At 34.5% G+C, this 23,920-nt stretch overlaps 1 protein-coding gene across 1 annotated transcript in view; it reads right to left on the bottom strand.

The window, feature by feature from the left end:
* The window catches only part of LOC138305526 (uncharacterized), a 53,223-nt gene that overhangs the window by 16,373 nt on the left and 12,930 nt on the right, over nucleotides 1-23,920 (bottom strand). Inside the window, exons 17-42 of the mRNA XM_069245789.1 lie at nucleotides 23,577-23,724; nucleotides 23,137-23,213; nucleotides 22,679-22,789; nucleotides 21,205-21,372; nucleotides 20,565-20,705; nucleotides 19,542-19,623; nucleotides 18,649-19,205; nucleotides 17,950-18,105; nucleotides 17,282-17,399; nucleotides 16,772-16,892; nucleotides 16,180-16,334; nucleotides 15,099-15,212; nucleotides 14,642-14,776; nucleotides 13,991-14,056; nucleotides 13,287-13,352; nucleotides 12,431-12,612; nucleotides 11,880-11,977; nucleotides 11,126-11,259; nucleotides 10,631-10,686; nucleotides 5,981-6,208; nucleotides 5,534-5,644; nucleotides 4,081-4,248; nucleotides 2,891-3,031; nucleotides 2,587-2,668; nucleotides 1,262-1,812; nucleotides 660-815 (exon numbers count right to left, since the gene is read on the bottom strand). Of these exons, the coding sequence (XP_069101890.1) occupies nucleotides 660-815; nucleotides 1,262-1,812; nucleotides 2,587-2,668; nucleotides 2,891-3,031; nucleotides 4,081-4,248; nucleotides 5,534-5,644; nucleotides 5,981-6,208; nucleotides 10,631-10,686; nucleotides 11,126-11,259; nucleotides 11,880-11,977; nucleotides 12,431-12,612; nucleotides 13,287-13,352; nucleotides 13,991-14,056; nucleotides 14,642-14,776; nucleotides 15,099-15,212; nucleotides 16,180-16,334; nucleotides 16,772-16,892; nucleotides 17,282-17,399; nucleotides 17,950-18,105; nucleotides 18,649-19,205; nucleotides 19,542-19,623; nucleotides 20,565-20,705; nucleotides 21,205-21,372; nucleotides 22,679-22,789; nucleotides 23,137-23,213; nucleotides 23,577-23,724 (4,122 nt within the window). The remainder of the gene's footprint in view (nucleotides 1-659; nucleotides 816-1,261; nucleotides 1,813-2,586; nucleotides 2,669-2,890; nucleotides 3,032-4,080; nucleotides 4,249-5,533; nucleotides 5,645-5,980; nucleotides 6,209-10,630; nucleotides 10,687-11,125; nucleotides 11,260-11,879; nucleotides 11,978-12,430; nucleotides 12,613-13,286; nucleotides 13,353-13,990; nucleotides 14,057-14,641; nucleotides 14,777-15,098; nucleotides 15,213-16,179; nucleotides 16,335-16,771; nucleotides 16,893-17,281; nucleotides 17,400-17,949; nucleotides 18,106-18,648; nucleotides 19,206-19,541; nucleotides 19,624-20,564; nucleotides 20,706-21,204; nucleotides 21,373-22,678; nucleotides 22,790-23,136; nucleotides 23,214-23,576; nucleotides 23,725-23,920) is intronic.

The following is a 23,920-nucleotide window of genomic DNA, read 5'->3' as shown; positions in this document are numbered from 1 at the left end:
CATATCATCATCATCATCACCATCACCACCACCACCATTATCATTACAATCACCATCATCTTTAATCGTCATCATTATCATCAACACATCAGCACCAACATCGTCATCATTATCATCATCATCATTTTCAACATCATCACCATTATCTTCATTACTATAATCACCACCACCATCATCATCATGATCATCATCGTCATCATCATCATCATCATCATCAATATCATAGCCATCATCATCGTCAACACCATCATCACCATCACCACCATCATCATCATTATCATCAACATATTACTACCACCACCATCACTATCATCATCATCACCATAATTATCACCTTCATCACCATCATCAACGTCATCATCATCATCATAATCTTTATACCATCGATCACCATCATCTTCATCATCATCACCATCACCACCACCACAATCGTCATCATCATCGTTATCATCATCATCATCATCATCATCATCGCTAACATCATCACCATCGTTAACATCATCACCATCGTTAACATCATCATCATCATCACCACCATGATCAAATGTAACTTAAAGAATAAAGGTTTCTGATAGCAATATATTTTGTCTTATTACAACCAATTTTTCAAACGTTGGATTGATTTCTTGAACACACGTTCTTAGATAACAAATATCTACCTGGCTTCTCTCCTCTCAATCTGCATATTTGATAAGGAGATGAGTTCTGGTTTCCTAGAGACTGTGATTTTAAATTGAGCTTTCAGGTTGGGTTCGTCAAAACATGGGAAGGTCTTTCTGGCATCAGTTGGCTCCATTTGTGTAGTTGCGATGTATCTGTAATATGAAGAATATTTTATTTATTTAGTTTTTTAGTGAGTTTATTAATAAAATAACGATTTGTTGTTTGATTTGGTTGTGGTTAGTCAGGTCTTACGAATTAAACGCCCTATTAACACACATGATTTATGGACGCGTCAGGTTTGTTCGGAGAAGGAAGTATCCGTAGAAAAAACCCCGACCTGTGGTCAGTACCAGGCTTCTACTCAACATCGGATTCTATCTCGCGATCCAGAGGTGGAGGTTCATCACCACATCAAATATGTTATAATTATGTTATACTGTATGTTACAAGTGGGTTCATACATGTATATAAACCATATGTTTCATTTTAATTGTTAACGGTGTTAAAATATACATATACTGTATGTTACAAGTGGGTTTATACATATATATAAACCATATGTTTCATTAAAACGTAAAAGGTGTCAAAATTTACATACACTGTTTCATTTCCACGCTGATATGTACTGTAATACAGTCCAACCATGTCGTCCTTTAGAGGTCCTTTAAAGTCTATACCTAGTGTATAGTTATTCCCAGCCTGCAGCTCATTGTCCAAATCTATCATCATAAACTGTCGTTCCAAGTCATACGAGATTTTCACAACATTCGGACCAGCTGCACCGGAACCGGAAGTGACCACAACGCTATCCTCGTCGATGGTAAGTAAGTGACTGTGCAGTGTTATGTTATCAGTAGCCTCCTCACATGTGATATGAATAATAACAGTTCCCGAGAATTCAAAATCTTGCGGATCAGATTTATAAATGTCTGGGAAGATATCAAGCTCGTACAGGAATGGTTTTAACGACCTTGGCAGTCTGACATCTGTAACATCCATTTTTTGTTTGTTATTGTCTCTCAGCCATGCTCGCAATATCTCCAGGTTCTTATTGATCCATTGGATGTTGGATTCTGTTTTTTCTACAGCTTGTTCATATCCTCTAGTGCCTGAACCCATGCCCGGGTGTTCCTCTTTAAAGTTTCGTAGCTTTGATGTAACACGAATCATATTGAAATGGTTAAAGATAATTTTAATCAACAAAGTTTTAAAATTAAATCTATCTATAAAAATATTTCATGATGCATATTCATTGGGAAAAAATAAGATATATGCAAAATTACTATAATTACAAAACATTAATATATACAACGTAGATAAGTGATACTTTGTTTATTCACAATACAAAAATATATTATGTACTATAGTTGGAAAGTCTGTCTTTTATTTTTTCACCTAGTACATAATGACATCCATATAATGTATCGCTTCTAAGTCGAAATCTTTATTAACGTACGTGTTCTAAGTCGAAGTCTTTGTTAGTTTACCTGTTTAACTCGATAACTTTGGTAACTTATCTATTCTTAGTCGAACTCTTTGTAAGCGTATCTGTTATTAGTCGAACACTCTTTACTAGCTTACCTTTTATTAATCGAACTCTTTGCTAGTTTACCTGTTCTAAGTCGAATTCTTTCTTAGCTTACCTGGTATCTGTCGAAGTCCTTGTTAGCTTACATGTTATTAGTCGAAATCTTTGTTAGTTTACCTTTTCTAAGTCAAACTCTTTGTTAGCTTACCTGGTCTCTGTTATAGCTTTGTTAGCTTACCTGTTCTCTGTCAAACTCTTTGTTAGCTTACCTGGTCTCTGTTATAGTCTTTGTTAGCTTACCTGTTCTCTGTCGAAGTATTTGTTAGCTCTTGCCTGTCCTAAGTCGAACTCTTTGATAGCTTACCTGTTCTAAATCGAACTCTTTGTTAGCTTACCTGTTCTAAATCGAACTCTTTGTTAAACGAACTGGCCACAGACGAGATCACACGTGCAAACGAGAACGATCCACCGCCAAAACTGTAATGTAAAGAAGGTATATTTTGTTGATTAATTAATGTATGTATGCATGTATATGTTAGTAGTACGTACGTATGTATTATCATTATGATTTATAAAATAATTTCTGCATGTATATTTGAAAAAAGGAAATAAGTAAAACAGAGAGTATTTCTTTTCGTCTATCACATAAGTCAAATTCTCCTCCGATTTAGAATAACAAATAACTACTTGGTTACTCACTCTTTCATAAGGGTATCCCATTTCTCCTGAATGAAGTTCCATGCTATGTCCCGGCCAATAGAGTGACCAGCTACATACTGAATCACAAAACTGGTGTCCTGCTTTCTGACCTCTTGGGAATCCAAACTCATCTCAAGGTATCTTGTGGAAACAAAATTAAGATATTACAATGCATATCTAAATGTAATTATAGCTAAAAAGATAAAGGAAATAAGAAACAGTATGTGTTTGCTTACATAAAGGTGAGGTAGAAATCCTATAAGTGATACGTTTTAAGTATTTTGATACTTAGTATTAAGCTACTTCATTCTGTTATGGTATACTCCTAAAATATAACTAATTATAATAATATGGGTAGGTTTAGTTACTATTCCGTCTTTGCATATTACAGAGTTAGCTCCCTTGCGGGTAGGTATCGATTGTTACGTCATTGTTTTGTGAGCACATTTCACGTCGTTTTTTTCCGAAAAGTATGACGTTACACTCGCAAACAAATGACGTCACAATCAATACCTACCCGCAAGTGCAGATAACTCTGTAATATGCAAATGCGGAATAAACAGACCAGGTAGTTAAATGATAGCTTCCTCAATATGCGATGGTTTGCGTGCAGCGAGTTAAGGTGGTTTTCGGGAGGCTGTGGTTTGTTAAAACTATGTATCAGTATTTCAAACTTTTAGCCAACTTAAATATATTGCTATTTCTATGTGAGCATACAAAAGAAACTAATTAATAAGTGAATGATCACATGGCATGTATGGTGTAATCGTATTTGTGTTATAGTAATCGATTTCAACTAATTACATTTTCTCAAGAAATCGACAGTAATCAGTAAGAGAAGGTTATTTCTATTACTTGAAATCTTAACCGTTATCAATTACAGTAGAAATTTACCATATAATTGTAATTATATTTCGATTACTTTTCAGTTATTTTTTACATTATACCAATTATGGAAGTTGAATGTGGCAGCCAGTATATTAAGCTTAGAAATAGAAAAAGAAATCATGTCTACCCTGGTTTTTAAACTGAAGATATATGTAAAAATGTCTATATCTTCTCTTTTATATTTGATTTTCTTATGGTCTTACCTTACTTGCTGAGAATCCAAGGTTAAATAAGAAACTAATGCTGTCTCAATGTTAGCATAAATAGCAAACTAAATGATTGATCAAATGGTACATTCTTACTTGCTGAGAATCCAAGGTTCCTTAGAACAGGATAGAGAGTAGAGGATCCGTTTCTTTTCGGCGGCATTGTCACTAGACTTATACTGACTATAGAGGAAGTCCCACTCCAGGATGCCTCCCTTCGATATACCAGTACAGTATACCGCCTGTTTGACGTCAGGGTCTATCCTAGGTAAGGGAAATATGATTGAATATTTTCAAACATCGTTCGCATTGAGCAAATCCGTATTTTTAAGACATTAACGTCAAGACATGTTTTGTTTCTTGCATTTTTCCTCACATCAATTCTGAAGAAAATGAATGACGCAAATCCACGTCATGTTCAATAGTTTAATTTGTTAAATGGTTTAATTTTCCTGATGGAAATATGCTCTATATTTTGTATTTTTCCAATACAGATAAGCACTTTTTATTAAGTCAAACATTTTTGTGCATATCGCATGTAAAAAAGCGAATACTAGTCCGGGAGTATCAGTTTCATTTGAGACAAAAACGAAAGATAACGTTTTCCTATAAATTTCATGAAACATTCATGGATGATACAAGTGTCCCAGCCGAGTTATACAATATTACATAGTTCTGTTTAGTAGACAGTGATATCTCTTCCCGAGTGAAACATTATAGTTGGTTAAAACAAGGTTTTCCGAGTACTCCAGTATCAGCTTAACAAACCCTTATTTGAGTATTTTTTCTCTAATACGTAGAAGAAAGTTGATCGAAAATTCAGTTCTTTATAAGCATTCTCACAATCATTATGTGTCAAAAATGTACCACATGTACAATGAAATGTGTACCACATGTACAATGAAATGAAGGCGGTTGTGATGTGTTGTACATCCCTCTAGGTTAGATAGGTTTGTGTTTCCCTAATCAACCAAGGAATATCCTTGTCAAATATAGGAGGAATTCTAAATACTACTGAAACAACAAAAGTCTCCTGCCCTCCCCTACAAACTGACATCTTAAACCATATTTTGATGAAGTTATGTTAGCTCACAGGCTACCATTGTATAAAGGTTCATGGAATTCCTTTGTTATATTCTTAACTTATCGTCTGGGAAAACGACAATTGCCAAAACAATCAAACATTTTTAACAGTGACCTGACGACTGTAGTTGACCGTTAGACCCCAAAATAATCCCAAGTTATGCTGTCTCATGAGCAGCTACCATTTTATCAGACTCAACAAAATCCATCAATCCATTCTCAAGGTATAGTCTTTACAGGCAGACAGACGGGACCGACCGACCAACAGAGAGACAGACAGACATACTACATATAGATGGACAGGCCTGACAGACACACAGACAGACACCCCCTCACCCATACCCTCACACATCCTCACAGACAGACACGTACAGACACACACAGACATGTCTTAAAGACAGACAGACGGAAGCAATATAAAACATTCTGGCTTTACCTGCTTTGGGTTAATAACATAAATACATACTTGTTGTTACTAGGGTCGACCATCCACTCCTGGAACATTGCCGTAGCTGTCCCCACACAGTCCTCTACTCCATAGCCACACGCCTGACTCGATAAGGAGATACGTAGCATCCTACAGTGAAATAAAGAAAGGTTTGTTCAATGTGGAATTACTAACATGAGATACAGTCACCATGTCTGTGATGTTCAATTAACATTTTCAGTGTGATTTGTAAAACTGCTATACAGCCGTTGGTATGAGACGTTGTAATCATAATCATCAACCGTTAGTTATCAGCTTTTATTAACACAACTTCTATCTTCCCTCATGAAATGAGGAATTTTGGACATATACAAGTTTAAAGTATAGATATATATATTTAATGCGTTTTCTGTGTATTATTTACTTTAGGTTCCTATACCTTTATGAAGTATATTATATCTAAAATTAAGATCTAGAACATCTTACTTATTCAAATGTCCGTCAGTGTCCTTGGGAACGAGACCAACGCTTTCGAATGGCTTTGATAACAGATTCCGCATTGTCTTCGTAAAGTCGCCGTACAGATCTGTTCTCATCAACATCTCATCTGCATATCCCAACTCAGCGATAGCAGCATACCAAGGGACATAATCCATCTCGTCTTCTAAATAGTCTACCATGTCTAATGCTATCTTCAACGGAATCTCGCCGGAACTGAAATACCAATTTTCAAAATAAGTTTGACGACAGCTTTCCATATTCACTACCGATCTTTCGTCGATTAGTACGACAACACTAGTATCAGAGTAGGTTTTGGCCTGGTCCTCTAACATTCTTTCTCGTGTGATTAATGTCAGTCAGGACCATCATGAACATTTAATATCTAATTGCTATCCAATACAAGAATTCCACGGAAGTGGATGTGTCGCCTGCACAGTATCACAAAATAATAGTCTGTTTTGACGATTTTAAAGCTCGTAACCTTTGCAAATATTGACGGATTTTATTTACCGAATTCGGTTGAAACCGGACAATAAATACTTCATTTATCGCACTGAAACCGACGAAGCCAACGCCGACACAGTGATACCTTAGTGTCGCCCTTGCGTTGCAGGCGATACAAAAATGGCTTGTGGACTAAATAAAGTTTACCACCTCCCCAGGGGAGAGACATCCAGGGACCCCAGCGTCATTGAAATAAATTTTGTTTGAAAGGACTTTGTGAGTTTTTTACATGTGAAGGGAATTATATTATGCTATTTGTTGAATTTGAGAAGATTTTAGAAGTTTAAAAGGTTTCATAATGTAAAACCTATTTGGCCCCTTTTGGTTCCACCGTTCAGACCCCTGGGTGTCGGTCAGGAAAATTTTGTCAACGAAGTTCAACCACCATCTGATACTGATAATTCTGACAACGTTTGACTCATTGCCTAATGACCAAATAATACTCAAAATGTGTTTTCCCTTATATATAAACTATAGTAAATTTAACCCCTCCAAAGAAGGATACGTGTGACCCTAAGGTCATATCATGCACAATTTTCGTAAATGACCTTATAACCTTTCCGTCTATGAAGCGTATTTGATTCTATCATTTACGAAATTTCAGAAGATTTTTAAAGTTTTGCCTTTTTGACCCCTTTTGCACCCCTCAGACTCCAGGGGTTCAGTGATGGTAACATTGTTAAAGTGTACACGGAATGGTTTGGTATATAAGGCTTGATTGAAGCGTCATTGGATAAAATTTAGAATGCCGAAAGTACGAGTTTCATAGCGATTACGGTATTAGAGATAATGCGCCGTTTCTCTAGAACACACCTGAAGCCCCAAGCCACTGACCTCGATTCAGGACCCCTGACATGTGACGTCACGAGGACAACGGGATCGACTTTACTCGCATAAGTTAGAGTGGCGATATTCGGTGTCTGCCATCTAATGTGAACCATCCGTTTGTAAAAATCGATTTTGAAGACACAAATACCTGTGTACATGTCCGATACCTATTTAATATTATCCTCAATCACAGATATGAGTTTGGAATATGCATGGAAATAGGGATTTATACCATACATATATTGATGTACCTGTCGTAGATAAATGAACATTTCTGTGCGATTTCTGCACAATTATACACAATAAAATGTACATAATAATCCATGTACATGTACGTTGTATATCCGTGGTGTTTGGGACTACATATACATGAATATTATATCAAGGACATATATGTTCTTGATTATGTTACCCAAAACCCAACTCGGGTCGTCTAATGTCAACTGGTCAAATAAATCCTTGAACCCACTTTACAAAATTCCGACTTTTTCATAAAACCTGCCCGTACGACTTAAGGTATGATTCTAAACAGATTTTTTTTGCATATGTGCAATGCATCTACTAATTGTGTTTTGTCTGAAATCGATCGTGTGACTTAATACACATTTAATACCATTGTTTAATTACCAGTAAATATGTTTGTCATTTTATTCTACTGTGAGTTGGTGGATTTAATTCTATATACTAAGTTTTGAGAACCGTAACACATATTTAGAATTTAGATGGAGTGATATTTTCCGATCTAATTGTTTTTTGACGAAATACATTCAGCTTTCATATACACGTAATACGGTACATCCGACGACTTGTTGATATTTCGCTCAAATTCATTCATTAGTGTCTTTACTAGAACAATAAATCATGCACGGGTCAGACGAACTGAAGATGTCTATGTCTTTTCCAAATATCAGATATCAAGTTTCAAAATCAGAATACTTACAATGTCGTGCCGCGTTAATCTCTATACCTGTATACTGCAGTAACTAAAGCGCGTGATCAACCCTGGCTAATGAGGGGATTACGTAAGAAAGGTGTTAGTGACCTGCCACGCTTAGTTGATTAGCACACGTCACGTGTCAAAATATCAGTTCACAGGTAAGTTAGCGATAGGCCATCATGTTATTATCATGTTATTGTTGTATAATGTTATATTTGTAAACACTTATAAATTTTTGGTTTAAAAATAAAAGTAAAATATACCGTTTGTACGTAACATATAACAAATGTGTCAAGCACTACATGTATATACTTCAGAAACACCCATGCATACATTTGTACATAATAAATGTTTCTGGTTACATGTATATGTATTTTTATAACAAAAACTGCAAAATTATTTACAAATGACATATAGAGAAAGATTAATGCAAATATAATGCACAATGTCAGAATTTTGATACATCTGATAGTTACTAGATTTCAGATGTCCAATTCTTTGGGAATTTTGGTCAATATCGATCATTATTATGATACCAAAAATAATAATCTATATGATCAATAAATGTACTGTTGAAGATTGTTTAAATAACACATGTCGACATAGATTAAAAGAGAAGAGAAACACGTTATAGCTATAAATGAATTTTATATTATAAATTCAAACTCTCAAGTTTTGTTTTATTGTTTACCCCCAATTTATGTCTATGATGGCTACGTGTATTGACCTATAAAATACATTCAACACATTTTCTTTTTTGTTATGTTGGTTCTTGAAATTCATAGCAGTGAATTTTTATTTATACAGAAACATAATCAAATGGATAATTATATGACCATCATTTTCCGAATTTGTCTCTTTTAAGATTACATAGTGAAAATTGAAGATTTGTTGAAACAGAGATTAGATCTCTAGTAAAAATGTACCGAGGCGTGCACGTATAAAAGTTTACATAAGGTACACAAAGCGATGCTTTTAGACTGATTATAAGTATGTATTTTAGCCTTATTTCAGTTGCAATATTTCCTAATATAATATGATCAAATCGTCATCATAACTGTATATATATTTGTCAAATTATCGTAACCCCATTTCAGGAATATATATATGTCCACCTTTGTGCTATAACCCCACTACCAAACATATACAGCTCACACTGCCGTTGTCCTCGTGACGTCACATCCTGTTATTTCCCAAATCAGGGTGAGCGGCCGATACCCTGATTAGCAGTCGTTATACAGGTAAAAATCGAGCACTTCGGAGGGCGGTATCTCGGTACTGAAGCGGCCGATTTTGATGCGGTTTTCAACATTCTTGTCAGGAGATCAGACAGAATAACATATCAAAATATAATTTTCCGTTCCGTGTACACTTTAAAAGAATTAAATGGCCATCTCATACTGATAATTATGACAACATTTGACTCCTTACAAATGACCACATAATGCTCAAAAAATTTTTTCCATATATAAACTATGTTAAACTTGACCCCCTATCCAAGGAGAAATGTGAGCCCTCAGGGTTATATAATTCATAATTTTCGTTAAAGACTTTAAGACTTTTCCATATAAGAAGAGTGTTTGATTCTACCATTTCTTGAATTTCGGAAGAAGATTTTTCAAGTTTTAGCCTATTTGACCCATTTGAGCCCACCCCGAAGGCCCCTGGGGGTCAGTCGCGGAAAAATTGTTATAGGATGCAATGTCCATCTCATACTGATAATTATGAAAACATTTGACTCATTTCCTGTTACAAATGAACAAATAATGCTCAAAAATGGTGTTCCCTATATAAAATATAGTAAACTTGACCCCTTCCCCAGGGGGAAACGTGAGACCCCAGGTCATATTATTCACAATTTGTTTGAAAGGACCTTAAGACAATTTCATCTATGAAGAGAATTTGATTCTACCATTTCTGTAATTTCAGAAGATTTTTAAATTTTTTAGACTATTTGACCACTTTTGGCCCCACTCCTCGGGCTCCTGGAGAGCTGGGACATTATAATTTTATATTTTGGTTGACCTTTGATCATCGAAGATTTATGCAAAGTTTCAACGAATTTGGTTCAGTGGTTTTGCAGAAGTCGAAAATTTAAAGTGTTCATCGCCATACGACGCACGATGCACGACGACGGACAATTAGACGGGCGATTAGAATAGGCCACTTGAGACTTCATCTCAGGTGACCTTACACTACCTAGTTATGAAGTTATTTTTCCTGGTGATTATCCACCCATAATTCAACAATATTCTAATATATATTGTTATTATTCTTATATGTTAATATTTATACTTTAGATAAAGTACAACATCGTGATATCATTTTACATGTATTGTCCTTTCTTTTCTCCATTTCAAACTTACTTTGCTAGACTCCAGGCATCATTAATCAGCTGTCCCCTGTTTATTGAGTGAATTAACTATATCGAAAAATAAAAGAAAAATAATAATAAAATTAATAACTACCATTTGGTCGAGAAACATTTTTCTGTATTTTTATTATACTATCCCAATCTGATGGAAAACATAAACATATTGTTTTATAGATAATCCGACAACATCCCATCAGGGGTCACATTCTGGTGACCTTTATACTCTCTGTACTCTGTACGAGCTACATCAACTGTAGATGACATTTAATCACACCACACAATATGCACAGGACTTTATGTTGCGATGACTATTGTCATAAGGCCCAAAATGATCATTTAAAACACAACTTGATAGAGACAACGTTTTCCTGTCCTTTGATTTGGTCTTTATAGACAAATTTGACTATGGTGTCAGTTTTTGTCTGAGGTGTAGGCTTCACAACGAGGATCACACACGTGGCTGTAAACTGGACATGGGACTACTTGCCTTATGGTCTGTCTTCAGTTGGTCTATTAACAGAGCCCAGTTGCTTTCCTCGTAGTTTACTCTGTAATAGCCGTATTGCTGGATATTTCCCAGAATCCAATCGCCATCCTGTATAGGAGTTCTCAGTGTTATCACTGAAAGTAGAAATGGTATTATTGGATTTATTAACAAAATGACAGAAAAGAAGTTGTTTGATGTCAGAACATGGTATATTTTTCAGTCATTTAGGACATATTAAAATGTTTTTACGAATACAATTTGGGTTATTGACGAAAAAAGGGTTTAGGTGTTAGATGTCGAAATGGTATGTTTTTCAGTCATTTAGGACATATTAAAATGTATTTGGAATAAAATTTGGGTTATTGAAAACGATAAAAAGGGTGTTTGATAATTCTTTGTTTTAGATGTCAGAACATGGTATGTTTTTCAGTCATTTAGGACATATTAAAATGTATTTGGGAATAAAATTTGGGTTATTGAAAACGATAAAAAGGGTGTTTGATAATTCTTTGTTTTAGATGTCAGAACATGGTATGTTTTTCAGTCTTCTATGATATTTTTTTAAATATTACTAAGGTAGTCGATATAGGATTATAGAAAATGACAAACATAAGATGTTTGACGATTCTATGCCTTAAATATGAAAACAATCTTCATTTTCATTTATTATATTTCGTTAATCTATTCCTGAACGATTTTTAAGAATGGTTGTGAATTGCATTGACTTCACTCAAACTACATTTCCACAACCCACCATCTTCCTTATTTCGGTGCCAATACGCGTCCGCGTCGGTCTGATTAAAGTTGACATCAGATTTAGAGGTTACTGTAATAGGCACACTCCATGTATAACTAAAATATAGACATATAAAAACAGCTGTAAATCTTAGTGTTAATGTCAATTTTTTTTTTTATTTGCTTTGATTACTTTCTCCATTTTATTTTTCAACTGCCAATATTCTCTTGTATACGGAAATAAACTTGTTAATGATACTCACTTGTATGAGGAAACAATTTGCAAAGTTTATAATATCGATATCAATTTCCCAAGAATTTTGACTTGTATGGGGAAACAAAATAAATAATATCCACATGTATAAGAAAACAAACCAAGAATATTCATTTATATAGGGTAGGGAATTTGTCAAGAAATATTTACCTATACGGGAAAACAAAACCAGGCATGCCGAGTGTATTCTCTGGTATAAGTTAACGAACTTGGCAAATAAGTACTCGCCTATAGAGGAAAGAAAAGTAAATTTATTTCCACTAGTATAGGAAAACAATCTTGCAAAGTATACTTACTTGTATGGGGAAACAAACTTGCCCGTGTCTTTGGCATTAGGATTGGTAAGGAAACGTTTCTGTGTGGCTCGTAGCGTATTATTGCTGTCTTTAGTGAGGGTCACCACGGGGTAATTCATCTGTAGGATCCACGTGTTCATAATTTTCTTCATTTCGAGATTGCGGCCATCTTCTTTCACTTGCTAGAGTTATACAAATAACAACACATTTACAAACCTTTAAATATATTGATATTTAACTACAAACAATGTAATTACTGGTATGGCAGAAAAGTTTCAATTTCCAAATACTCTATTGACAAAAATAGATGGAAGGCTAATATACAAATGGTACACACATGCAAAGCAATGAAAATTTTACATAATTTACATGATGCGGTTGATGAAGGTAAGAGAAGGTAATTCCCTGATGACGAAAGACATCTTCGTTATTAGTATTTACTATAACACGTGTTCAAGGTAATATTTTTCTAAGCTTAAAATAAACATAGTTTGTCTTAATAAGAATAAAATTAATCAATTTACTCATTTTAATGTACCTGCTATCAATATTGATAATGCATGTGGAATAAAAATTTATCTATAACAAAATTAGAGTCAAAAGGTTTTCGACTAATTAATCTTTAATTCTTTATAATTATTCATCAATGATTCCTACATAAGTGGTGAAAATATTCATGTTATAAGCAGGTAACAGATAGTTCAAAACATTCTGAAAACAAATAAATAAACGAGCGTAACGGCATTCACTTTAGAGAAAACAACGTGAATTTCGCTCACAAACCAATGACGTCACAATGGATACCTACCAAGGATAACTCTGTAATATGCAAAGACAGAATAGATAAAATTCGTACCTTTTCCATAGCTGCCCACAGGTCATTGTGGTCAGCGTTCTTGTATTGCCGTTCTTTCAGATATCTCTAACAATAGATATAAAAAATAATGATTCAGTACATACAGTAACAATAGCAAAAGCGTGCATAAAAACTTCAAAGTAAAAAACTAAAATAAAAACCAGAAATATTGTACACAAAAAAGAAAGCCATAATTTGCATAATTAATATAGATATATCACCTACATCGACATCAGTTTAATCAAAATCCGACGTCCTGAAACAGGTTAAGTCCAATTCACCTGACATAATGTCGACTGAGTTCTGTACAAAATGTGGTTTAACGGAACATTATATAATAATTATTTAAGGATTAACTTGAATATATTTTTTATGTTATGGAGATATAACACAAAAATCTGAGTGTACTCTAAATAAACCGCGAAGCGGTTTATGATGAGAGTACACTCAGATTTTTGTGTTATATCTCCATAACATAAAAACTATATTCAAATTAATCCTTATAATTCAATTTACTAAAGATAATCTCTTCAATATTCAAAAATCATTTTGGGACTCTTTTGTCTATGAAATCATTACGCCGTCATCTTAGCCAATCAGAAGCAACGTTATAAACGGCGACGCCATTTTTTCCTTTATGGGCTGATAAAGTAAATTTTTAAGCCAATGAAAATGCTCTTAACAAGCAAAATTGAATTATATACCTGTATTCCCAGCTGGAATGTTCTGTCGCCCACAAAGAATCGCATCATTCTGATGACACTAGCACCCTGCAAGGATACAAATAATATACAAACCATCATAGCACGCATAAAATTGTAAGAAAAACAACTGCGTAATGTTCTAAGCGTCTTTAAAATTAAATCTGAATGTTAGGCTTAGTTTATTTTTTATCAAATCAAGAGTGATACTTAAGACTAGGGGAAAGTTGTAGTATAGTTTAACTTCTTTGTTTTCCTCCATTTTCTAAATCTGCAATGCTATTACATTGCATTAGAACAGATCTATGCGGAATAGCAATATAGTTAACGGAATATCAGGAACAGTCGTACATGTCAAACATTACGCACGCAAGTAATTTAAATTCCCCTGATCTGAATATTTATAATTTCATCAATGATTTAATAAATCCAAACCTACATAACTGTAGTTAATACGTGCATTTCCATTATGACAGAAACAATTATGTCTAATAGCAAAGAATATAATTGATATCATTTCAGTAAAAAAGAAACTACCTTTTAAAAAAATAATAAAAACAAACGAAGGACCCTCGCTAAATAAAAAACAAAAAATGAATAATTACGCACTGAATTGATACTGCTGACATTGAATTACGTTCGCTTGCTTTATACCTTTGAGTACGATATCGTGTCAAACACTTCGTTGATCTGGTCAGGGGTGTACACTGGTGTTAACAACGGATGTGACGTCACAAGAGCGTCGACGTCAAACGCATCATGGAGTTCCACAATGGTGAATATGTCAAACTGTAACAGATAAAACCGAATGGTTTTGATAATAGACCTGTACATGTATAAGGCTGTATACCTATGACGTATACTGTACGGTCGTTAAATTTCGCAAGTGTAAATTTATACGATTAACTGTTTGGAACTTATCCGTAGGGCTGTAGCCGTTTAAAGTATTATTCTTATGACAGGCTTTATTACATGAAACCCTGATTTGATAAATTTCATGAGGTATTAAATTTCGTGAATTTGGACAGATCCGCGAAGTCCCCGCGTATTTTAGTAATTATACAATATAGAAACCAATATGACAATGCAATGTTTTAAACCCAACACTAACATATTTCCAGTCCGGGAATTTGTTGTCGGCTCCGAAATATTCCACAAAGGTTGCAAATCCTTCATTGAGCCAAAGGTCATCCCACCAATCCAAAGTCACAAGGTTCCCGAACCACTGTCAACACCAAAGTAATGGGAAAAATCATTAATAAGCAGTGCTAATTATTATGGCAAACAACCTTACAGTAAGCGTTGCAAGCAACACACGTCCCCTGCCGTCAGTTACATTTTCTTACTATGGCAAGTTGTAATGATGACCATATGTCTCACCAAAAGAAATGTCACCTGCTTTATGACATTGCGGCTTATAATAACCTTAATTAAGTGATAATAATTACGTATTATTAGAGGTACATCAAAATCTATTCATTCTCACGTTACTTTGTGGAATTTAAGATTTTGTGAAAATATTTTATAATTAGTAACAATGACCTTTGTAGTTGACCTTTTGAAATTCAATCTCAAGCTGTGTTATCTCCTATGCTATCATTGTGTGAAATTTGCACACATTCTGATGTGTTTCCATGTTATCTAAAATTTGTCAAACAATCCATTTTTAGTAACAGAGACCTTTGAAGTTGATCTTTTGACCCCGAATTCGATTCCTAGCTGTATTCGATTCCATGCTGTATTTTCTTACATGCTACCATTGTGTGATTTTCATTAAAATGTAGCAATTCCTTCTAATGTTATCATCTGGAAACCTAATCCGAACGGACGGACAGACAGACAGACAGACAGACGGACAGACAGACGGGCACAAACACTATAGTCCCCTCCGGTTTCACTGACTAAGGCAAACCTAAATTAACGGGACAAAGCCATTAATAAACACTTAAAAATTAAAAAGAATGTGACTAAACTATACATGATCACAGTTAAATCTAAATTTTGGCCTGCCGTCTTAGATTCCAGACGTAGCTTTGTTGATTCTCTCATAACATCACAATGCCAGGCTGGCCAATGGAAATCGTTTAATGTTACTTTACACCAGTAGCATATGTAACAATTAAACTTCGGCTAAATCCCTGGATATCAAAAGATAAGTAAATACATGTAATATTTTCGGAAGCCATATGTACCTGGTGGGCGAGTTCGTGTGTGATTACAGTGGTGACTCGTTGTTTGTTAGACTCTGACGACACACCCGGTTCATACAACATGGCCGTCTCCCTGTACTTGATCAGTCCCCAGTTCTCCATGGCGCCGGCCGCAAAGTCGGGAACGGCAATCATTTCTGTTCAAATCAAATTAATTCACAGGAATTTCAATCAAATGAACATATTCATTAATTCAAAACAATAATAATTATTCAAAAGATGTATATTTAGTAACTAATAAAGAAGCTAGTGATTTCGTAACGGAAGTGTGTTTTTTTTCTTCTGCAAATATAATTAATTTACACGAAGCCCTTAGATTTTGCCACCACATATCAATTTTTAAATCCGAATTTATTAAAAGACTTCTTACTAACAGTTTAAATCACAGAACTATCTATAATCAAACGTATCATGGTGGAAAACTTAAAAGGAACATCTTTTTCTTGGGAAGCTATATTACTCGACTTCTTCAAAAGTATATCGACAACGGCTACGGCTACTACCAGCCTTCGAAATTATGAAATTTAATTGAATTGCTTTTCTATACTTTGCTTTTGACCAAATGTATATTTACCTTGCTTTTTTAGAGGAAACTTGATATCGAAGAACTCCTCGTATAGTGTGATAGTGTCTATACCAACGTCAAGAGCGAACTCAGCCTGGTCAATTAATTCCCTTGGGGCCAGAGCTCCGTACTGGAAAATAAAAGGGCAGGGGTCAAATGTTACAGGGAAATTTTGGATGATATTTATATCGGAGAACAAAGGCTAGACAGTTAACAATGAATCCCAATGCATTCGAACGAGACACCAATATTGGAAGATAAAAAGGTCTGTTTTTGGGGCCAGATCGCCCTACTAGTGATAGTAACAGCATCTTAACATTGCAATTTGCCAGCATTTTAAATACCTTGTAAACTGTTCAATATTTGAAGTCATTTTTTCCTATTATACAATTTAACATTTCTTAATTGAAGATAATTGTCATTATTTGTTAGTTATTTCAGTAACATAACATATATACCACAGTATTTATTTCGTTAGGTTGCACAAAAGGATGAATAATGATGCATGTACCAACTTACATAAATGCCATTTTTCGTTGTACCATTTATATGGGCAAAGTCACAGACAACCAGTGCTACTAGATATGTGGACATGATAGGTGATACAAAGTAATGATCCGCCATATAACCATCAGCTCTAAAGATGAAATACAAATATTATATCAACGGTAGTACTAGAAAAGAATTTACAAAATGTTCTATTTACGTTGTTGAACTTTGAACTCGATTACTTATATAAAACTCCTCTGGAATATAATTGAAATAAGACTCTTCACCCCTGCTATTTTATTTGTGTTCATTTTCAATCGCAACAAATTTTGTCAATATATATTATATACAATTCTGATTAGACAGCAGGCAAGGCTACTGCTAACTTTACTTAGTCTTCTTCTGAATGAAATAAGACTCTTCACACCAGGTCTTCTATTTGTGTTTCCTTTTTCAATTTGCTTATTTGTGCAAAAGTCAGATGTTCAGCATACGCTAAACCATATATTAAACATAACATGAATTATTTCTGTACGCCACAAAAACTGTGGTTCTGATAAGAAAACAACACATGTTATTGCAATGGTCGGCCTATGGTTTGATTTAATTCCGGATTTCACAGTTACCACGGCTCTGACCGTTGTATAGGGAGACCAGCCCTTTTACACGATTTGTTTAATTCCGGATTTCATACTAACCGAGTGTCTGACTGTTGTATTTGCATGTTGGATAAGGAAATGAGTTCCGGTTTCCTGATCACAGTGATTTTAAATTTTGCCTTCATGTTTGGTTCGTCAAAGCAGGGAAACATTTTCCGAGCGTCTGTCGGCTCCATCTGTGTTGTGGCTATATACCTAGATAATACATAACATTACCAATTAAAGATCTATATATGTTTTGCCTACTTTTTCCTCTCCTCTCTCTTATTTTTGTTACAATAGTTAAATAATATAGAGAGTAATTGTGACTTAATTTACTTTAATGTAGTAACGTAAATTTCATCATTGATTTACATAAGCTGAAAACAAACTATCTAGGATTAGGATGAGCGGTATTTGTTGACTATTTATCTCAGCAAAAAAAATATCGGGGATTGTTCCAGTTCTATTTTTTGTGTGCACAAAAAGGAAAAGTATTAAAAACTATATCCTTATTTTTTGCATGTACACCATGTATCGAGAACATTTTTATAATAAATTGGGAATTTTGAAGAAAACATGCTGGTATGCAAAATGGGATGTAGATCTTTGAAAGTAATAATTTCGTCCCAACAAATTTTTATTGTGACGAAATTACCTAAATAACAATGCCCGATCGTCTATGTAACCGCATGATTAATGATTAAGGATATACAGTTCAATCAAAATTAAATGATAATGTGTAATTAAATCACTCACACTGTATTACTGCCCTCTTGGTATGTACTGTAATACAGTCCCGTCATATCATCCTTTAAGGGCCCAGAAAACTTCATCTCCAGCGTGTATTCCTCTAAGCTCTGAAGGTCACTCCCTAGGTCAAGTATCAGGAACTGTCTTATTTCATCGTGGGTTATTTTCACAATATCCGGGACTGGCGCGCCGGATACTGATTCTAATCTTATATGAGCCTCTTCTACCGTTAGTGTGTTTACATGCAAAGTGATGTTTTTCGTAGCCTCTACACAAGAAATATGTATTTTGACAGATCCACTGAATGTAAAGTCTTTTGGGTCTGTTTTATAAAAATCTGGGAATATTTCTAATTCGTAAAGTGACGGTAGCACAGAACGTGGTAGTCTAACGTCCTCCATCGAAACCTCTGTTTCTGCCGCCATATTTTTGTCCAGCCAGGCTTTGATGGTGCCATAATTTTTCTTCATCCAGCGAACGTTGCCCTCAGTTTTCTCTACAGCCTGTTCGAACGCTCTGGTACCAGATCCCATGGCAGGATGGGCGGCTTGGAAGGCTTTGATCTGAAAGTGGAATATGTGTATGTTGTATAGCCATGACATAACATCCATTTGCAATCTAGTTTACAAATTTATACCTAGGTTCTAGGTAGATTTATAGGATACGTTTATTAAATCGCATGCGTAGTTAACCATTTATTGACCCTTGAGTGGAAACTGTGGCTATAGTGTAAATAGGTAATTCAGTTGTAACCTGTTTGGTTGTTCTAGTTCGTGTTTTATCACGACGTCTCAAATCCTGACGTCACGACATTGTTTACTGATTTCAAGTCGTAAAGTGAATGAATTTCGACAGTGTTGTATTTATCTGTACTCTGTGGTATAAGAGACACGACCTACCTGTTCTAGTTCCAGCTCTGTGTTGTAGGACGCTAGCGCTGCGTCGATCATGTGACTAAATGAAAACGTACCAGTGCCGTACCTTTCGAAAACATAAATACACAGTATAATATGAAATATGACATAAACAGGCATGGTCATGATAGAAACACTGCAAGGCTTATCTCTTGCAGTATACAAGATACAAATAATTTCTACTTCTAGTCATACTTAGCATAGCTTTCTAGATAACGGCCATGTTTGCACAGCTTACATCGTTCACATATATGTACGCCGACATACACCTGCCTACACCAACGTTGTTAAGCTTTTATATACATTTATATTACATAATATTTAATTTTTCTTTGTTGTCATACTAAAGCTGGCATTCTGATTGGCCAATACATTTTTGCATACCACCATGAGAAAAATTCGGGAAACCCCGACGTTATCGTGACGTCACAATAGAGACATTGACGTTGCGTATTGATTCCGAAAAAGAATCCCTTGAAAAACACTATAATGGCATTTCAACATACTTTATTTTATCAAAAAGATTATAAAATTAATTATGATCATTGATGTCGCTATGTTTTAATTTCATCGCGTTATGAAATAAAAATTGTTTGCAAACTTTTGTGAGAATCCGCAAAAATAAAAATAAAATTGTAATATCAATGTAAATGAAATGCACTTAAAATTCGCGGGTGAATATTTCGCGGTTTGCCCTACCAGTCATATTCACGGAAGTTTACTTTTACGGTTCACTGATTCTTAGAAATCTATTGTTCTTAGGACCGTCAATGAGTCTTTGAATATTTTCTTGGAGTTAGAATTCGCGACTTTGAATGAAAACGCGATTTTAGCAAACAAACAACCACGAAATTTACAGTAATTACAGTAATTGTATAATCCTAGATGGTAATAAATTTTTGATGACAGATGGATATCAATCTTGTTTCTTTACGCTACTTAATGTGTTTCATTTAAAATATGCAAAGTGTCACATGTTCATATTTCTCAAAATACAAATATACATACCTTTCAATATAGAGCGACCAGTTCTGCTGCATGAAGCTCCAGGTGAGGTCTCGTCCTATTGGGTTTCCACTGACGTATCTGATTACGTACCCAGCGTCCTGTTTACGTACTTCGTTGGTATCCAATGACAACGCCAGGTATCTAATTATTAAGCAATATCATCAATGTTTACTCAATGCCATTACTTTTCCATTACTAGCCATAAAACGAAAATAGCATATGTTGTGTTATGTCATATACCTAAAGTAGCTTTGGGTTTACATTTCATATTTTTTTGTATAATTCGCATTTTTCTCATTTTGGCGAGACATTTAAATGAAGTGCGGAGTACAATAACAAATACTGTTGAAGAAAATCTTTTTTGTTTATGCGTGGTATGTTTTTTTTTTATTATTTCAAAGAATTTCCTGAATAAACACTGATATAACGAATGGTTATTGATAATATTATATAACAATATAAAGAAGGTTTCAATAGTATCACTGTTCACACCATTGCTTTGGCCAGATGTCACATGAAGTGATGCAAAAGTGAGATTGTAAGACAAAAGTTCTCAATATATTGATTGGATATGGTTCATGCTTTATGAAAAGGTTATTTGACACACATTTATAATATAGGACAAACGGATAATCGTTACCTGCTGAGAATCCATGGCTGTTGACTACATCCCAGAGCGTACAGCATCATCAGCCTCTCATTGGCCACATTGGATTGTTTGTACTGTTTGTAAAGGAAATCCCATTCGTCTGCCCCTCCCTCACTGATACCTCCACATAGAACTGATCTCTTCACATCAGGGTCAATCCTAAAACATGACGACATCAATTATTAAACCGTCATTCCTGGCATCAAAAATACTACCTCACAGAACTATTCACGTCAGAGTCGATCTTAAAACATGACGCCATTAATGGTCTCAACACTTGAAATCAATCCTAAAACATGACGTCATATATCAATTGCCACAGTAATGACATTTTAACGTCACATTTGCCATAAACTATTGGGGTCTAGAATTATATTGCAGACTCAGAGTCGATCATACGGCACTTAAACATAATGATTGAAAAGAACGTAAAACGAAAACAAAATGCCAATATTTGTGGTAAAATTCCGTTACCCTTACATTTTAACCATTAAAATTTTATATTGAATCACGTGACGTTCAAAATGAGTAGGCATGAAATATATGTAATGAAACAAATACTGTATACTCGTAGTTATTAAACAAATTTTAAATACTTACATATTGAGTTCAGGAATGTGTAATTCAGTCAAACCCAACAATATATGAGATATCATTATATACTTATATCATTCAATAGCTTAAAATTACTTGATTAGCCCATAAAGGAAAATATCGCCGTTTGTAGCGTAGCTCTGATTTGGTGCGATAATAGCGTAATGATTTCATAGAAAATGTTGTTTTTGAAATTTTGCAGAGATACGCCCTAGTAAATTGCATAATAAGAATAAATTTGAATAATTTTTTTAAATGTTATGGCGATAGAATAACATGAAAAATCGATTCAAATTAATCCTTAAATAATGAGGTGGGATCAGTCAATCCAGTCCTGAAATATCTGATGGGGATCCATTAAGAACACCCAACTATATATGATATAATATTACACACTTACATATTGAGATGTGATCGGTCCATCTAGCCTTGAAACCTCTGATGGGGCTCCGTTAGGTGCACTTAATTATATTTGATATAATATTATACACTTACATATTGAGATGTGGTCGGTCCATCAGCTCTCAAACCTCTGATGGGGCTCCGTATGGGGCACCTAACTTTATTTGATATAATGTTATATACTTACATATTGAGATGTGGTCGGTCCATCAGCCCTGAAACCTCTGATGGGGCTCCGTATGGGGCATCTAACTTTTTTGAAATAATATTATATATTTACATATTGAGATGTGGTCGGTCCATGCAGTCCTGAAACCTCTGATGGTCTCCGTAAGGAACATCCAACTATTTTTGATATAATAATATACACTTACATATTGAGATGTGGTCGGTCCATGCTGTCCTGAAACCTCTGATGGGACTCCGTAAGGGGCACCAAACTATATTTAATATAATATTATACACTTACATATTGAGGTGGGGTCGGTCCATCCAGTCCTGGAACCTTTGGCTGGCCTCTTGTTGACAATCTGTCACCTCGTTACCACACGCTGTCGATACAATGATACTCCGGGCCTTGCTGTTAACATTTATGATAAACAAATGATTAGTAATACATACATGTTTCCTATTCATTATTTCCTTTACTATTTTCTCCCTTTCTCACTCTTATCTCTCCCTTTTTATTTCTTCTTTTATTTCTTTCTTTTCCTTTTATAACTTTATCTCCCATTCATTCTCTTTTCTTTTTTCTCTTTGTTTTGTTTTCATTTCTACGACCCTTTCTTTCACGTTTCCTAATTTCTTCATTTTTTGTCTTGAGCTTCCTTTCTTTATTTACTCTTTTCTTTAACATGTTTAAGCAAAGGGTTGTAAATGTAAAATGCCAAACATGTGACAACAATCCTACTTATAACAAATCTATACCTCTCCATGTGAGTAGAATTGGAGTTGTCTATTCCCAGTTTCATATATGGCTTCTCTATTATTTTGTGCATGAATTTCTATAATAAAAACAATGCATTTTAGCAAAAAGGTACAAAATAAACACAGAGATTTCAGTTGCTGAAACTATTTAAACATCAAAATTATTATGAATTGAAAAATTAGTGATACAATAATGAATCGACATTAACAACAAAATTTTGTTTCCTTGTGTTATTATTTTGAAAAGCACATTTTAGAGCGTTAATGAATACATTATATTGTTTATGGTAAGTAAAAAACAAACGTGGCAAAATTAAATCAAAGTATCAATACTGTTTTCAAAACAAAATAATCCCGTCTTTAATAAAAATGAATATTTAACAGGCAGTATATACACATGTGACAAAAACTGAAATGAAATTAATTCAATTATAACATACCTTAAACTGTCCGTACAATGGTGTTCGAACCAACATCGTCTCTACATAGGACAGTTCGGATGTAGCTGCCGACCAAGGGACATAATCGATTTCGTTCGCAAGGTACTCTAATGTATCCAAGGCAACCGTCATATCGAGATCTCCTGATCTATTTAGGAAAATAACCATTTGTTAATGTTGCGAATGTTGAATTCTAAATTTAGATATGTCTTTTTCATGGATTTTATCATTTTTTTCTCTCTTAGATCTTTACTTAATATAAACATAGGATCTTAAATGAGTGTTCATTTCAAATATAATGAAAGCGATCAAAATATAAACTTAGACAATTATGATGACATATC

Source organism: Argopecten irradians, chromosome 13 (genome assembly GCF_041381155.1).
Source record: "Argopecten irradians isolate NY chromosome 13, Ai_NY, whole genome shotgun sequence".
Lineage (NCBI taxonomy): Eukaryota > Metazoa > Mollusca > Bivalvia > Pectinida > Pectinidae > Argopecten > Argopecten irradians.
The sequence above is the reverse complement of the archived record's forward strand: the minus strand, read 5'-3'. Positions and strand labels throughout refer to the sequence as shown.